The 19159-nt window shown below is 40.4% G+C and overlaps 1 protein-coding gene across 1 annotated transcript in view; it reads left to right on the top strand.

Annotated features, from left to right (window-relative positions):
* The window catches only part of TNIP3 (TNFAIP3 interacting protein 3), a 108635-nt gene that overhangs the window by 45399 nt on the left and 44077 nt on the right, over nucleotides 1-19159 (top strand). Inside the window, exon 3 of the mRNA XM_050946555.1 lies at nucleotides 8997-9129. Within this exon, the coding sequence (XP_050802512.1) occupies nucleotides 8997-9129 (133 nt within the window). The remainder of the gene's footprint in view (nucleotides 1-8996; nucleotides 9130-19159) is intronic.

The following is a 19159-nucleotide window of genomic DNA, read 5'->3' as shown; positions in this document are numbered from 1 at the left end:
AAGTTCCATAAAGGGGAGGCTTAGGAAATGGACTGAAGTCCAAACCTATATTAGTTCTTTCTGAAGGATGGGAAATACTGTACTGAAAGTCAATTAGCTTTATACTATCCACATTCAAAATAATGTTAGTAGAATGAAATGAGGAGTTAAGTTTGTCCTCATGAAAGTCATTCCTCTCCCCTCCAATTTCCCATATGAATCCTCTGGGAAATCCATTAGGTAATGGATCCAGAGTATTTGTATGAAAAGGAGGGAAGGCACTAGGAAGCTTTGAAATATATTATGGGATTTCCAGTGAGAATCTGTGTGTTATCCCTATGCCTGCCTGCTGACTTGTTATGCAAATAACCTGTAGAGTGCAACCTGCATTGTCTAAATCTCATTTATGTGAAGCTCTGTATCTGAATCAGAGTCATGCCACCTTTAGGTGAGGACATGATCCTGTTTCATTGAATGGGACGTTTCAGTAAAGTGATGTCTAGATTATAGGGAAAGTCTGCTGGCAAACTGCCTGATTATTTTCTCTCAGGCAGTCTATGGAAGGCTTCAGAGATTAGAGCAACAGCGGTAGGCTAATATAGGCTGGTTATTGCCATTTTAACTACTGTATTTTCTACATTTCCTTTCTCATTTGACCTGACAAGAGGCTTAAAATGCTGGAAACTGCCCGTGTGTGAGTTTCAGGAGGAGGGGAGTGAGCTAGGAGAGGAGGTTCTGAGAGGAATTCACTCCCCTTCCTGGAATTTAAGTCATAACTCTGCCCATACTTTCCAGTCTTCTGTTCTTGCACTGCTTCTGCTGCCCAGATAACTGTGGGGATCGGTTAGTAAGTCAGGGCTGGATTCCCCTAAGTACTCAATGTTTTGGGGGTGTCCTAGGTATCTCTTGATAATGGAGGTTATACTATAAACCTGTTGCACTGAGGCAGGATATAAAAGGAAGCAATAGGGCATGGTGTGTTAGCATTGGCACCTTTTTATAGGACCAAAGATAATTCAGATATTTACTCTCTTTTACCTCTTTTTCACAGGCCTGAATTAAGCATTGAGTATTAATTTATTTAGTGTATGTAATATACGATACGCAAAGAAAGTCAGTGCCTGCTGAAAAGCTCATGGTTTAAAATAAAGATACAGAGAAAATGGCGTGCCCTAGGAAATCCAGTGGAGTGAATAATTAACTGAGTACATTATGCTCAAGATAGTGAAGTCCCAGACAGATTATGAAGAGCTACAAAAGGATCTCTCCAAACTGGGTGACTGGGCAACAAAATGGCAGATGAATTTCAGTGTTGATAAATTCAAAGTAATGCATATTGGAAAACATAATCCCAACTATACATATAAAATGATAGGGTCTAAATTGGCTGTTACAACTTTAGAAAGAGATCTTGGAGTCACTGTGGACAGTTCTCTGAAAACATCTACTCAAAGTGCAGCGGCAGTCAAAAAAGCAAACAATGTTGGGAATCATTAAGAAAGGGATAGATAACACTGCTCTACAGCCAAAATGCTTCTGAAATAAATGTAGTCCAACTTTACTAATTCTGGGTCACTGAGAACGAAAATGATGCTTAAAATTGTTGATTGGCTCTAGTTTTCAAGATATGCTATTGGGTCAGTATATACGACCCTTGACTTGGGAATGGTGGAGGATAAGTGAGTTATAAAGGGAAGGGATCTCAATTTAAATCAGAAATGACTAAAATACATCTTTGACTGGATCTATGAATAAATCTATGACTAGGTTTGGACAGTACTTGCTTTTTAGGCAAAACAATGAATGATGCAATCTGAAGCTGGTATTGTGTCATACATGATATGAATTGCATCATGTTATTCCTAGAAATCATGGATGATGCAAGCATAACGAAGCTTAAATCAATCTGCTGAACAAATTGCCCTATATCAGCTCTAGAAATCATACAGTGTCGTGCTCTCTTATTTGTCAGTGTTTGATTTTGCAAAGGGACACATTTCTGTTTAGCCAAAGTGAGCAGAGATGCCTCGTACTTCTGCTATGTTTGTGGTGAAGTGACTTTTGCATCACAAAAGCGCAGTAACCACTATGGTTAAGAAAGCCTATCACCTTTCTTTTGGCTGCAAAACTGGAGATCAGGACAAGAGGTGGGCCCCACACACATGCTGCAACACTTGTGCAACAAATCTTCGCCAGTGGTTGAACAGGAAAAGGAAATCTATGCCTTTTGCAGTGCCAATGATTTGGAGAGAGCCAACAGATCATACCAGCAATTGTTACTTCTGCATGGTGCCTCCACTTGGGAAAGGTGTGTCAAAGAAGAAAAAGTGGACTGTGCATTATCCAAACATTCCATCAGCTATACGCCCAGTACCCCACGGAGAAGGACTGCCGGTTCCTGATGCACCACTTTCTCACTTGAGTCAGACGAGGAAGAGGATGAAACTTCTGGTCCTGAACCATCAATGTCACAGGACCCACATTTTCTCCCATCCTCCTCCTCTGAACCACACCTCATAACACAAGGTGAACTGAATGACCTTGTCAGGGATTTGGAACTACCCAAGAGTAAGGCAGAGCTGTTGGACTCCAGACTACATCAGTGGAATCTCCTGGCAGGCTCTCAGGGCAAATGCTTGCAGACTATTGCTGGACAGTGACAAGAGATGCTTCATTTAATGAATACAAGAGACAAGCCAAGAAGCGCCGAGTAGACACTGAATAGGACTAAACTATGTACATAATAGTTTTTTGCCTTTTGTTTCATAATAAATTTTATTTATATAACCCTTTTGCTGTATTTTAAAGTGTTACATAAACAGGACAGGTGAAATCTTATGTAAAGCAACCATAAACACATGAAAAGACCTAGGTTTACAATTTATGATTAAAACTCTACTATCTACACAATATACCTAGACATAAAATGTAAAAACTTAAATATCTTAAACAGTAGCCAATCAGTTGTTTTAATAGTCATATTTGAATTCAGCACATCAAAATACATAATAAATATCACATTTTATCTCTGAAGCAGACGACTTCTCAAAAATTGTAGACCAGTGCAATAAGACAGAAAATATCCTATTGCCTCTATATAAATCCATGGTATGCCCACATCTTGAATACGGCAGAGTGATTACCTGCTCCTGCCCTGTGGGGCTTGAAACAGCCCTGGAGAGGGCCGTGGCTGGGGCAAGAAACCTGGGCTGATTGGAGGAAAGTAGGCTCAGCTGGGGCCATGCCCCAATCAGGTCCAGCTGGCCTCCATAAAAGGCTGTGAGCCAGAGGCCCAGGCAGTCTCCTTCTGCCTGTAGAGGGAGAAGGGCCTGGCTGCAAGGTGCCAAGAAGAGAACCTAGTTTGGAGCAGGGCTGGGGAAAGGCCTAGGGAGCTGGGAGCTCTGGCCTAGGAAAGCCCCAGGCTGCAGGCCTGGTAAGGCTCATTAGGTATTGGGTTGGAGGGGGCAGCCCATGAGTAGGCAGAGGTAACAGGTCCAACCCCCCTTTGCCTGTGATAAGTGGCTTACACTGCAATTCGCCCCAGTGAGCAGGAGTAAGACAGGAACTGGCAGTAGCCTAACACAGAGGTGAAGTGGGGATAGTGGGTGGGGGTTCCCCTGGGAGGGGAAGACCTTGAAGCTGTGAGGGGTACTGCCAGGGGGGTAGCACCCAAGACAAGGGCACCGGGATCCTGGGAGGGACACAGGGCCAGCAGTAAGGCAGATCACTGGCCTGCAGAGGGTGCTGTGGATGCTGGGTGAGCTAATTCCCTGAGGATGACCAGCAGGAGGCACTGCAGTGGTGAGTCAAGATGCTTACAGGGGGATATGATAGAGGTCTATAAAATCATGACTAGTATGGAGAAAATAAATAAGGAAGTATTATGAGAAGGAGTAAATTACACAAGAACTAGGGGTCACCAAATTAAATTAATAGGCAGCAGGTTTAAAACAAACAAACTATTTTTTCACACAATTCACAGTCAACCTGTGAAACTCCTTGCCACAGAATGTTGTGAAGGCCAAGACTGTAACAGATTTAAAAAAAAAAAAAAAAAAAGATAAATTTATGGAGGATAGGTCCATCAATAGCTATTAGCCAGGATGGACAAGAATTGTTTTCCAGAAGCTGGGAATGAACAACAGGGGATGAATCACTTGGTGGTTACGTGTTCTGTTCATTCCCTCTGGGGCACCTGGCATTGGTCACTGTCAGAAGCCAGAACACTGGGCTAGATGGACCTTTGGTCTGACCCAGTATGGCCATTCTTATGTTCTTAAGTTGAAGCCTTATTGTTTGTCACATTTAAAATTAGACTGGACAAAAACTACTATTTAACTGTAAGAGCCTCATATGTGATACCTTATCCATCTGGTAGCAAAGAATTCAGGGTGTAAAGGTTAAATAGTTCTATTCACTTTTAATAACCATTCAGCTTCCCCCTCCACAATGACAAATACATTGATTTTTTCCCCTATGTAGTAGCATTAGATGAACAATGCAATTCTTCACATTTAAATATTTTAAACATAATTGTTACAAATGGGCTTCTATATTATCCCCTGCTTTGCTCAGAAGTCCTGGAACATCTGCTTCAACCTTTATTCCAATCTAAATGACACATAGGGCTCAGTCCAAGTTATGCCTGAGTAAGGACTACAGGACAAGGCCATATGTTCACTTGATATTTCATAAGTTCACAAATGGTATTCCTAGGAGTGCAACCTGAAGGGGAAAAAATGGATGCTTAATCCACAACTTCAGTAAGAACATTAGATAAAAGAATGAGTGCAAATAGTCATTACAGCAAGGGAGAGTTGCTGGTTCTCTATTGAACTGCAGCAATCCTTTGAGCCTAATTAACTTGAAATCAGATTGTCATGTTGAGTACAGAAGGTGGGGGCCCACAAGGATTTTTAAAAAATGCTTGTCACTCCAGGCTTGTATTAAACTCCCAAGGTTACAGCTTTTCTCTGACCTTGGCTTGGTAAATGCTGCCACCGCTCAAATGCAAAAAAAAACCCTTGGACCCAGGAAGGAGCACTTGGGAATTCTTCCCTGTGGGGTACCCTCAAGCCCTCTCACCCTGCCCCCCCTCCTCTGGAGAAGAGCCGAGAATGAAAACCAAGGAATTTAGCTGTTGCTACCAGCTAATCAAACAACATGCACAAACCTCTTAGGACACCAAAAATCCAGTCCTGTTCTTAAAAACAGTAAATTTTATTAAAAACAAAGGAAGAAAATACATCTGCAACTTAGGCTTTTGCTAGATTTTAAAAGAGCAATTCCAAAAACTAAGCACCCAAAATAGCTTTCTTGTGGGTTAACTTAAAGGTAACAAGCAAACAAAAGCATCTGGGGTTAGCACAGAGGAGTCCACAAGCCTTTAAAAAAAAAAAAAAAAAAAAAAAAAAAAAAAAGCAGAAATAAACCTTATCGCGTCTTCCTAAACATTCCCAATTTACTTACATATTTGGGTTGTTAAAAGTAGTTCTAGATATGATGTGATGGTTTTCATATCTGGTTCAAACTTTACACAGTATTCCTGCTTATAGTACTGCTAGTCCGTGTCTCCTTCTCCGGAGAACAACAAAGGGAAAGTGTCTTTCCCAATTTTAAAGAGTTCTACCTTCCTATTGGCTCTTTTGGTCAGGTGCCCATTTCCTTTTCTTTACCTGGGGGACTTTTAACCCTTTACAGGTAAAGCAAGCCGAGAACAGCTGCCAAGAGGGATTTTACAGCTTGCTGGCTGGCTGGGTGTCAAAGGGAGCTACCCTCACCCACTCCCCCCCCCCCACTCCATCATTAATCACACAGATGATCACAGGTCTCATGACTTTGACTGTTCACCTTTGAGGGCTCACTTTCTGACCCAGGCCATGAGTCAGGGGAAAGCTATGAAGAGAAAGTTACATCAGCTGCAGGGCAATCCATGGTGGTCTATATGAGTATGTTTCTCAATTCCTGTGTCTTGAAATAGTACTCTAACAGCTGGACAGTATTCTCCCACCCATACACTTTTAGATTAAATTAGTTTAATAATTTTAATCTTCATGTAACTACTGCACCCAGACAAATGGAGAGATACTCTTTATGTGCCTGGAATAAACGACCACCTCTGCCTATGTGATGATTCACAATTTCCAGTGCCATAGGGCTGGACGTAGACACCAGTCTACACATGCACAAAATAGGTTAGTACAACATAAAAATGAAATTTACTATCGCACCCTGAAATCGTGCAAATATAACCCAGTGTTGTGGCCTACCTTACGCTTGATCCACAGAGGTGGTGAATCAATTACAGCCCCCCAACTGTGGAGCCTGAATGTTTAGCTCAGGCTGTAGAGACTTAGGCTTTCAGCTTGATATGCTCCTATTTCAGTCCTTGATACTGGCCAAGTTGGTGGCTAGTCCACAGAGGCACAATTGTTAGTTAATAATACACTAATCCAGGAGGAGGGAAACATAGTGCACCCAGAGCATGGCCAAGTCTCTTCAATTCTGGACCTACAGGATGCTGGGATGGGGTGGCTCTGGTGGGGACTAATTTTACTCCCTGTCCATCAATCTGCAGTCCTTTCTATGGCTGGTTCTGGTATTTACATTAGTTATGTAAATCATGGTATTTACATTAATTATGAAAATAATATTCAGTCTACTTTTCCCTAACTGTGCCAAAATGACTGCTTTGATGATGTAATTTCTGAATACTTCCAGATGTTATCAAATACATTTAATTCTGCTGCATAATGTGTAATAAATTTTGTCATGCGATGCAAATATATCTCATACACTAGGCATATTTGCAGGCAATCTGGAGGAGCTGAAACAAATGTTTTTTGGAGGGATGTGGATAAGAGAGCATGAGTATGTCATAATGCATGTTAGAGTCATTAAAAAGTCCTAATTATCTGTTTAATTAACAGAGCATACAAACTAATGCACTCATGCATAATGCTGTGCAACAATACCATTTCAAGAATCTTACAAATGTATGTTGCTAATGTGCAGCTTGTAATGTCTACAGTGTTTGAGTTTTATAATAAGAAAAGTTAAGGAAAAGGCAGAATTTCATTTTTTCTTTCTTTGTGTATAACTTAACAACGTTAAAGGGATCAGGATAGCCTAGCCACATTGTGTACTACCCTTATTCCATTTGCCTTTCATAACTGAAGGCACTGTATTTTGTTTAGTTAGCATATAATCCTAGCTTTGCATTCATGTTTGTTGAAATGGCTTGCTGCTGCTCATTTTAGGTGAAACTCACCCTGTACAGAAGGCCAGCCCACGCATCACTTAATTCCTACTTATAGTCTGAAAATAGGGCTTAAATGGAAGTTAAGAAGCATGGATCTTTATGCTGGCACTGTGCAGGGGGTTAAATTTCATTTTCTGAGTCCAATCCAGGAAAGGGCCAAGTATTTCCCCCAAACTGGGCCCTTTGTGATTAAACTCACGCACACATCAACTCATGTGCGTCCTAAATTGTCACTGGAATGCCTGCTGCAGTTATTTGTGACACCTTTGGTGGTGGTAGAGTATCTTCATTCAGTGGCATGATTTAGTGCAGAATTTTGTCGGGAGGCATGTGATTTGGATTGTTTCACTGTGAGATCTGGAGCTCCATAGTGCAACAAACCATTTTGTATAATTTTGATAGTCAGCTTTTTAACTTAATTGGTGAGTGATAAATTACCATACCACGTTAGTTGCAGTTCCTTACTCAATTTTCAGCAACCTACCTCACTCCAATGTTTGTTATGCAGTGCGATGTAATCGCTCTGGGCACAGATGCCTAACTAACCCAGTACTGTTTCTCATTCTGGAGCACTATATAACTTGAACTTTATCCAAGGTGGCAAGGGATTTACACATGCCTATAACATCATTTCGCTGTCCAAAGCATCAGAGAGACTGAACATTTCTAGTTGAAAGTTACAGTAATTTATATAAAACCTCTTCCAGTTCATACATTTTTGTGAATGAAGTTCAGTTAGTGTTAGCTCTAGAATTAGTGGTAGTTCTGGGATCAGAACTCAAGAATGTCTGACTCCTAATCATAGGATCTGACTACTGGACAATAAACCAAATCCAAAACTTTACCCTTCCTTATTGCCTACTCTCTCTTATTTAGTACATAGGGGAAAGAACTAACACTGATGGAAAGAGAAATACACAGTCCCTGTCTGTAACAGCACAGAATAGAATGAATTGTTCTGTAGTCTATCCAAACTTCCGCTTGTCTAATTATAGCCTTTATTTTTATGGGGGAGATTGATGGATTTGCTATATGGATGAACTATGTTCTTAAATACATTTGCAAATTGCCTGGAACAGGCCCCTTTCTGGATTGTTTATATAAACTGAAATAAATAAGTAAAGCTAATAAATAAAATATTCTTACTGCCTATGATCTTCCTGATAGCTTCAAATGGAGAAGTTGTTATTAACTAGATCTAGAGGAAAAATGAACACCTATTGTGTAAATAAAAAAAAAATTCAGACCTTTTTTAAAAAAAATGGTTAATTTAAAAACCAATTTTTTAAAATCAGAAATGTTGTTGTAAATATTGTCAAATTGTTTACTGAAAACCTGGCTGCGGTAACAATTTTGATAACGTTTTTTGTTCATGTTTGATTTAAAATTTCTGGAAAAAATGAGGAAAGGCACAACATTTTTTGCAAAACCCCAGAAATGACTGATAATTTTTATGCAAAAAAATTTCATTTCAAGGGGGTGGGGAAAAAGCCATCTTACAAAAAAGCTTCTTGTTAGAAAAATCTTATACCAAGTCTAACACAAACCCATTATCATTCCATTTTGCTGATTCTGAAATTCTGTGATTCTGCTTTACTCTTCTGTGCTTGTGTGCAAGGGTGAAGCCTGTGATAGGTACAGAACTAGCTCTTCCATATATTGTGCCACATAAGGAAATGGTTGACCAGAAAATAAACTCTCTAAATTCTTTCCTGTATGCTTTGGCAATATAACTCTACCATTTCCTTCTAAGCAGGTGTGAAAGCATAGAGCTTGATGATGAAATAAGAAATCTGATAGAGAAGAACAGTATTGCACAGTACCATGAGAACTCTGAGTTCATTGCCCAAGAACGTGTGCTCAAACAGATGACTTCGTGTTCCCTGAAGGTAAGCAAATGTTTCTTTTGCAACAGTTTGTCTGCAAGGCAAGAAAATTGAGGGGGTATCTCCTGTTGTATTAACAAGTATACACAAACTTCCTTGATTGCTGAACACATCATATGAGGAACACACTGTAAATGCTCTCACAAAGCCACTTCCTGTGACTTAGGGAAACTGTTTAAGTGAGAAGACACTTCTCTTCAGCAGTTTCCAAAGCCCAGCTAGAGACACTGAGAGTGCATCTACACAGGGATAAAAAACTGTCAGCTGGCCTGGGTCCGTTGATTCAGGCTCACGGGGCTCAAGCTCCAGATCTGAACAATTGCTGTGTAGATGTCTGGACTTTGGACTGGAGCCCCAGCTCTGGGACTCTGAGAGTGGAAGGTCCCAGAACTTGGGCTCCAGCCCAAGCCAGAATGTCTTCACAATTTTTAGCTCTATAGCTTATGCTATTTGACTGAGGCCAGCTGCAGCAGCTCTCCTTTATCTCTGCGTAGACATAGACATATTGTCCAAAGCAGCATTCTGATTGGCCAGCTGGACCTTTTGGATAGTGATATCTAGAGATGCCCAACTGTGACCTTAAACATACACGAACATATCTAGACCCATTGTGTTCAATGGTTCAACAGTGAAAGGGGAAGAAGGGAAACAAAAAAAGGCCATTTGTGCAGATGGGAGAGGAAGTTGGTGGAGTGGAAATGAGGGTCTGAGAAAGGAAAAAATGATGGTTTAGGCATCCCTCTCCCCTGTATGCCAAACTACTTTCCACCTGGTAGTGAGAGGAGGAGAGGAAATTCTTATTTCTTGCAATGAGGAAAGGAAGGTAAAACAAGATAGTGCACCCTGGCTTCGGGGAGAGAGAGTTAAACTATTCATTCCTGAAGGGAACGAAGTGGAGACCCACTTTGCTTGCTTTCGGACATCATAATGAGCAAAAGGATGTGGCTGAAAAGCACGACTCTAAGTATGTCACAAGGAATTACCAGGAAAATGAAACATGTTACTATGATGAATCAATTTATAGGTATTTCACAAGTAAACCATCATCTCCAGAATGACTTGCTGCTACAGCTACTCAGGAATTTTTCAGTGAAATGTTTTTTGTCAGAAAATTCCCATTTGTTGAAACTGAAACTTCTTTGAGAGTTCCACACCTGGGCAGACAAAACCAGTTATCCCCAGAGACAACTGACAGTCTAGAAAAGCAGGAATATCAGAAGATGTTGAGCCTCTCTATTAGCTCACTGCCGATCCACCTAGTAGCAATCACTGCCTTCCACCCTTGGGTACAGAGCTATTCTATTTTTACACCCCCAATAATAACCAAATTCCTGAAGGGTCTCACTAGGACCTTCCCACCAGTAGTGAAGCGAACACCTCAATGGAACCTCAGTCTTGCACTGTCAATACTTATCAGGCCATCCTTTGAACATCTAACCATGTCCCACCTGTCTATGCAGGTCACCATCACATTGTGTCAGGAGGTTGAGCAAGCTGAGGGCACTTATGGCCAACCTGCCATATATGCTACTTTTCAAAAAGAAAAGGTATCCCTTTGCTTCCACCCAAAATTCATTCCCAAGGTAATTTTTGAGTTCCACGTAGATCAGTCAATTCACATACTGGTATTCTTTCCAAAACATCGTGCCTCTAGTGAGAAGGAGAGGCTTTGCTCTCTTGACATCAGGACAGCTTTGGTGTTCTACTCTCAAAGAATGAAACCAATTAGAAAAATGTCTACACTATCTGTTGCTATACCAGAATGAACCTGGGGTTAAGCAATATCTACATAGATCCTCTTCAAGAGGATTCCTGGCTGCTCTCAGTTACCACATATCCCTCCCTGGTCAGGATGAGGGCCCATCCACTGGAACATAGGCAATGTCAGTAAGCATCTCTCCAAGAAGTACCTGTGCAGGATATTTGTAAGGCATCAACCTAGAGTTCCATCCACACCTTCATGAAGCATTATGCTTTAATCTAAGCCTCTTCCGCAGACACAGCCTTTGAACAACATCAATACTTCCTGCATCCTCATACCACCCTCTTCTTTGACTACTGCTTACCAGTCACCTCCATGTGGCATACACATGGGGACCAGCACTTGAAGAGGAAATGGAGTTTACTTACCTGTAATGGGACAGGTCCTGAGATGTGTGATCCCTATCTGCATTCCTCTCTCTGCCCTCCTTCCCCTCTGCCACGGATCATGACACTATTTGTGGTAGAAAACAGTCTGCACCTCCCCATATACCCTGGTGCTGAGCACGACAGGCTTTATGGCACAGGCATGGAGCAATGGACACTACTTGAAAGATTTTTCCATTCTCACACACATGGTGTGCCTGTGTACCCATGCATGGAATGCACATAGCGACCACACATCTCAAAGTAAGCTTTTTTTGGTGTGTGTGTGGAAATGCACCTGTTTTGACCAAAGCTTCGCTGGGAAAAAATTTCAGATCTAGGATGGAATTTCCAGGTGGAAGAAGAGACCCCAGAATAGCCCATCAGTATCCCAGTGATTATGACACTTGGGAATATGGGAGAGCCAGGATTAAATCTCTTCTCTGACTCAGGCAGAGCAAGCACTTGAACCTGGGTCTTCTGCTTTGTACCATGTGAGTACCCTAATAGCATTATTCTCTCTCCCTTTCCTGTTGGAGCTATTCCACTTTGCATAAATAAATATTCACTGGGGCAGAGAGAGAGACTGATGCCATAGCCTTGTGGTTAGGTGTGAGTCCAGACTAGGTAGAGTAGGGACTTGACCTGGATCTCCCATATCTCAGGTGAGTGCCCTAATCACAGGGGTATTGTCTACTTTAAGGTGGATCTCTCGCTCTCTTTGTAAAAATCTTCAAATAGTCTTATTTTCATTCTGATGCAGACTGAACCCAAATATCAAAACCTTGGATATTCTTCAAAGAATTCTTGTTTTCTACCTAGCCCTACTTGCTGCCTACAATCAGATTAAGGGCAAATGTCACAATTAGAACAATGGGATCAGAATCATCACAAAAGGGAAAAAAACTAGATGGATTTCACATGACCATTGAAATCCACAAAAATCTCTTCCCCATCCTCCCAAAAGCAGTGAACCGCAAAAGCATTAAACTTCTCACTTAATACACATCAGCAAACAAAAGTGGGTGATTGTTTCAGTCAGCCACTAGATGTGATCTTTTTTTCAATAGAAAGTTGGGAGGGTAGACAGGGGAAGAGAACAGAGCGAGGGTTTGCTCCCCCTCCTTTGTTTTATAGTTCAGTGTTTCACTTTAACTATGCAAATCTGTAGTATTTTCCCTCTCTTTGTATGCATTTGCACATATTCCAGTTACTTGCCCTTTGGATGTGTATGAGGGTTTTTCATACAGTTGAGAGGGCGGTACAGTGCTTCAAGTGTACAAAAGTGTGTGGTTTTTCAGGGGTGGCTCTGTTTTGCACAGCAGTCAGACTGACTTGGCAGCATGCCTGTGGGCAGTCCACTGCTTACATGGATTTGGCAGCGTTTCTGCTGGTCCTTCATGCCTACCTTCATGCCTCCAGCTTCCATCCCAGGCACATCACACGATCCATTGTCTACAGCCAAGCACTGAGGTACAACCGCATCTGCTCTAACCCCTCAGACAGAAACCAACACCTACAAAATCTCCACCAAGCATTCTCAAAACTACAGTACCCACACGAGGAACTAAGGAAACAGATCAACAGAGCCAGACGTGTACCCAGAAGCCTCCTACTGCAAGACTAACCCAAGAAAGAAACCAACAGGACTCACTGGCCATCACATACAGTCCCCAGCTAAAACCCCTCCAACGCATCATCAGGTATCTACAACCCATCCTGGACAATGATCTCACACTTTCACAGGCCTTGGGTGGCAGGCCAGTCCTTGCCCACAGACAACCTGCCAACCTGAAACATATTCTCACCAGTAACTGCACACCGCACCATAGTAACTCTAGCTCAGGAAGCAATCCATGCAACAAACCTCAATGCCAACTCTGCCCACATATCTACATCAGCGACACCATCACAGGACCTAACCAGATCAGCCACACCATCACCGGTTCATTCACTTCCGCGTCCACCAATGTAATATACGCCATCATATGCCAGCAATGCCCCTCTGCTATGTACATCGGCCAAACTGGACAGTCTCTACGGAAAAGGATAAATGGACACAAATCAGATATTAGGAATGGCAATATACAAAAACCTGTAGGAGAACACTTCAACCTCCCTGGCCACACTATAGCAGACCTTAAGGTGGCCATCCTGCAGCAAAAAAACTTCAGGACCAGACTTCAAAGAGAAACTGCTGAGCTTCAGTTCATCTGGAAATTTGACACCATCAGCTCAGGATTAAACAAAGACTGTGAATGGCTTGCCAACTACAAAACCAGTTTCTCCTCCCTTGGTTTTCACACCTCAACTGCTAGAACAGGGCCTCATCCTCCCTGATTGAACTAACCTCGTTATCTCTAGCTTGCTTGCATATATGTACCTGCCCCTGGAAATTTCCACTGCATGCATCTGACGAAGTGGGTATTCATCCACGAAAGCTCATGCTCCAAAACGTCTGTTAGTCTATAAGGTGCCACAGGATTCTTTGCTGCTTTTACTAGTCGTAATCATGAAACCAATGACAAAATCATGAGTTGACCACACCCACAATCACCAACAGTAACTGACACATTCTAACCCCAAGGATCTAGTAAGATTCTATTTCTGGAATTGTATGTAAACAAATTCCCTTTGCTTCTTTCCCTTTTTTTCTTTATGTAAGCTAAGTTCTTCATAAACATCTAAGAGCTGAAAGAGGCCAGTTGAGGGAGGGAACCTGGATATGCAGAGTGAACAGACTGGACTCCAAGCGTCAACTTCATGTAATGATCACTGCATGTATTATAGTTTTTAAATTATGGAATGTCATCATGCTGTGTTACCCATGGTCCTGGGCCATCTTGGTACTAAACCATAGTGGCCCTTCTTGGAAAGTCTCATTTTTAATCTTCACCATGTTGTGTGAGAAGAACATAGTGCCTGATTGGCTTCAAAGAGACGCATGAAATGGATGCAAGGGACTTACCCAATTTGGTAAGAACTTATTTCCATCTGACCATGTGATCAGTCCACATATGGGCAAATGGAAAGGGTCCTTGTATTTGAATTGCACAAGTGAACTAAATACACATTTCATCTATACATACAAAGGGCCAAACTCTGAAGTGTCAGGTGGTGTGAATTAGACCTCTTTGCTAGCTCAGACTCCTTTCCATTTACTGAAATGGAAACTTTTCCCTTTGACTAGAACTGGCCAAATAATTTTCACTGACCAAAAATGGGAAACATTTTAAAAGTGGCTTCACATTTAATCAAGCTTTTCAACCATCTCCACTCAGACCTACTTTTTGAAGAATAGTGTCAGAAGTCTAATTAGTGTAAGTTTCATATACTGAGGTACTCTAGCTCAGACTTCCTTCCCCATTTACATTTATACATTTCAGTGTGTATAAAAAGTCTAAATGAGTCTAACATGCACTCCCCTACACACCACATTTGAGTCTGGCACAATCTCAGTAAATTACCATGATCTTCAGTATGTCCCTGGAGAGGTATCCCCTATTTTATGGAGGAGGAAACTGAGGCACAAGTCACTTGTCCGAAGTGATGCAGGAAGTCAAAACAGTAAATAGAACCCAGATCTCCTAAATCCCAGTCCCCTGCTAGAACCAGTAGCACAGCCTCTGTTCCCCAAAATTACATGAATTATTAAACATTCTTATTATTATAACAAACTAGGCCAAGTAGTATTTGTCAAAATGAAATATTTTCCACATAAAATATTTTTTTATATACAGAGTATTTTAAATATATCATATCCATGGCATTCATATGAAATGATTCATTTATATTTTACATGCACGTAGAGGGCAACTCTTCCATATAGGGAAGAATAGGACCAAATGGGAAGGGACAAATAAAAATATTATTAACATGCCAGCAAAAAGAAAGGACAACATTTGATTCATGGACTATCAATAGTTAGACATATAGATCAAAAGTTAAAATAACTGTTCTGTACATGAAAAATATCTTCCTGAGCAAACGGATCATAGCAGTTCTGACACTGGATATAATTAGAAGAAGATTATGATTCATCAATGGGTATAGTGTGAGATTTTTATTTATTTATTTATTTATTTATATAAAAAAACACACTAAGTTTCACAGTATCCTTGATTTTCCTCATTCCTACATTTTTCTTCTTAGTGTTTCTTTCTAGTGCCTCCTTGCTCTCTTTTATTCCAGTTTAACTGTAGATTCATGAAATGGGTATTTAGGTCCTGAAGGCCACAGTTTGTAAACACTTAGACATGTGAGCAATTTTGCTCACAATTAGTCCTGCTGAAGTCAACAAAGAACAGTAGAAGGAAAGCTCGAAGTAGAATCATTTTATTTAGTGCCTAAGCTGCTAAGGTTCAATTACTGAGGAACGTACTTTTATCTGAACACATGTACATACAAGAATATTGCGAGTTTCTAGATGAACATTAATACATATGTCAAAAAGGTGTGTTGACATACTCATTTTTTCAGGAAAATCCCCTTCTTACACATTTTTCCGTCTGGGTGAAGTTTCTATGCACAAAGATCAAATGTAGACAGGAAATAACACACTCTCTTTCCTGTTTAAAGACTGGCTGTATTTCCAGTTTGAATTACCTTGCTGTTCAGTATTTCACTGCACCAGACTGGGAACAGGGAATAGCTGCCATTCTGTACCCCAAATGTCTATTGCCATCACCACTCTTTTCATTATTTTTAAATAATATTTTAAATGAAGATTATAACAAACCCTTCTGGTACGATAACAGTTGGAGAAAAACATTCGTATTATAAAATCCAATTCCAAGTGTATTGGTGGGGAAAGTCTTCAAGGAGTCTTAGGGATGGTCTGAGAGAGACAGAGAGATGAGTGTGCGCACAAGCGCACACATGCTACGCACAAATCAGCAAACTCAGCCTAAATAATCTTATAGTGAATATGGCTTATATAGTCCTGCCACTGAATAGTATAAGTCTATAAAGGCTTAACTGCAAACACTGGCTACATTAAGAGTCATAGAATGAAGTGATTCTATATTTTACCTGTTATCTGCATCATCAAAAAGAGATTGTTATCCAGCTGAGCATTTAAAAATTCTTTAGTTTCATTAGAATTAAGGAAGATATAATGGCCAAGACTTCCAAAAGTGGCTAGTGATTGAGTACCTTAATTTGAGTACCCAATTTACTACATATAAAGGGGCCTGTCTTTCAAAGGAAGGGTGCTTACCATTTTCTAAAAATTAAACCATGTAAGGTGTCTCGAGTTGGGCACCAAAAAAACAAGACATCCCAAAACACTATAGATGTCTGAAGTTACTGTAATTTTTATAACTGTAATATGGAAACTTATGAAATAAAAGAATGATTTTATACCATCTAGACACATATGAGGGTATATAGGGAACAAAGAAGATGAAAAGTGAGGAAGGGAAGGAAATGAATAGGTCATACTAGAGTAGATCTTGGTAATGAGTAAGTTAAGATTTCTGCACAGGATTTGTGACTTTCAGCGACCTTTGTGACATTTTCGGCTTCAGCGCATGGGGCAGCAGAACTGGAGCTGTCAGCTGGTGGAAGCCCTGGAGCTCTGAACCATGGCACGGGGAGCCCTGCAGCTCTCAGCTACTGTGGGCAGCAGGTGCTGGACCCTGCCCTTCATTCCTGTAGCAGATCTCAGGCTCTCATTCCCCTGTCAACCCCATTTTGTCACTTTTTTTTTTTCAGTAAATGTCCCAGACAGATCATGGGCAATAAACAAAAATTCACAGAAGCCCGTCACCTGCAGGACATTTACTAAAAATAACAATGACAAAACTTTAGTAATGAGATCATAAATAGTAACTGTGAATCTTAGAAATTAGAAATGAAAAAGACCTACAATATTAAGTAAACTAAGCTATCTCCCTTCTGGTGCAGGATTATTCACTATACTATCTTTTTAAATACACCTTTTTCATGCTTTTGGGCTGTCTTTTTAAAAGGTAACAGTGCAGCTGAATATTAAAAATGTTATTGCGAGAGAGAAGCAACAAAATGGTCTGTGTCAAACAAAGACCGTATTTTGTGTGTGTGTGTGTGTGTGAAGTAATATATAAAAATAAAACAATGATGACCCAGCGGGGAACTCTTTTAGCAAATTTCCTGAAAAGAAATATCTAAAGCTCATCATTGCTCCAAAAAGACAGTAAACGCTCTAGGTGATTATGTTGTGACTCAAACTGAGAAGGAAATCTTCACTTAAATTAGAAAGCTCTACTTAAGTCAGGACTGATTCCACATGGAGTTTTTCTGGTCAGTTTCCCATTGTTGCCATGATTGTGTTAAAATGAACAGAGAAATTAAATACATTTCTCCCATGCCTAAATATAATTTATCATTGACATATTTCAGTGTTTGTTTTAAGAATTTTGGAGATATTGATTTTTTAACATTTTCATATGTGAAATTATGGGTTTTAAGAATTTTTTTTAAATAGTTATCAATTTAAAATGTTGACAGTTAAGGGAAATTATGGGGAAGCACACAGTGGGATGAGGGGTTAGACAACAATTTTGACAGATGTTGAGATTCAAAAAGTTAAAGCTTTATAACCATTAAAATATAACTTGCCAACTTCTTGTGCCAAAATATACCAATAAATATCCTTAAATCAAACTCTAATAAGTTGCCAACTAGTAGTTTTCTTACTTAGCCTACCTGTAAACTTTTATTATCATCAATGAAAATATTTTTTTCATCAGTTTGTGTGTACAATGAAATCACTTACCTACATTTACCAGTCAAATCAAATCCTTCCAAGCCTAATCACAGTCAATGTTGGTTTAGTGCCCAATTGCATGTCAGCATCCAATAGTAGGAATTTGCTGCCTAACTAGCAAAAAGGGGTCCTTTTGCTGTTCTCATCGGAGGAAAGAGGGCAGACGCATGGAAGGAGTGCATTAGAAATGAAATAATAAAAAGTAGGGCTGAGATGAATGAAGAAAAGGAATGTCTGGGGGTATGTCCTACAAACTGATAGGAGCACTGGAACCATTTGGAAGACAGTATGTCATTATTTAAACAGATATTTCAGGAGAATATAAAACACATGAATTCACTGTAGACTTTGATATGGCTGTATGTGTTGGTGTAAATCGCAGAAGTTAGTGGTGAAGTCCAGTAAGGTCATCAAGTCTGCATCCTCCCAGTGCAAGATTGTTTCCTGATGTATATTTTTCTGGTGATTTATACAAGTGCATTCACTAATGCAGAGCCTGCCATTGCACATATTTGTCCATTTAAAGAAAGAGAGAAATAAAATCAAGATGTCAAATAACATGCAAGTTAGACAGCAATTTACAGCTCTTGCTGTGCTCAGCATTACTTTTGCTACCTTAGCAAAAAATGTTTAGAGACAAATTTATCAGCATCCGGATAGGCAGGGAAGAGTTGGGGTGTCTGTGTTTCTTGTGCTGGGTTTTGGTTTTTTGTCTGAAGAGCAAAGCGATATGCTTCACTCCCCCTTTTAGTAAAGGAGGCAAAATACAAGTGTAATGATGGACAATTCCTTGAAGAATGGACTCAGGATTGCTCATTGTGTCCCAATGTGCTGAGGCTGCATTAGCCATTATCCACCGAAGGTCCAGGGCTACGAGAGCTAGAGAGGCACTGGGGCCCCAAGTGATTACTACACTGTCATCTCTTGGTAAAACCCCAGGAGTGGAGAGTGAAATTTGAAGGCAAGAAAGTGAAAGGAAATGCTTGGTGTGGTCTGTCCTGTGTGTTATGACACTGACTGCATTATGAGTGTTGGTACAGAGATCCCTCTTTGAATGTTCTTCTTTGATAGCCGAGCTGGCTGAATACTAGAACAAAACAGAAGAATCATTATTTAACAAATAATGGCAATATTAGTCAAATATTGTATCTGATAATT

Source organism: Gopherus flavomarginatus, chromosome 3 (genome assembly GCF_025201925.1).
Source record: "Gopherus flavomarginatus isolate rGopFla2 chromosome 3, rGopFla2.mat.asm, whole genome shotgun sequence".
NCBI classification, from domain to species: Eukaryota; Metazoa; Chordata; order Testudines; family Testudinidae; genus Gopherus; species Gopherus flavomarginatus.
The sequence above is the reverse complement of the archived record's forward strand: the minus strand, read 5'-3'. Positions and strand labels throughout refer to the sequence as shown.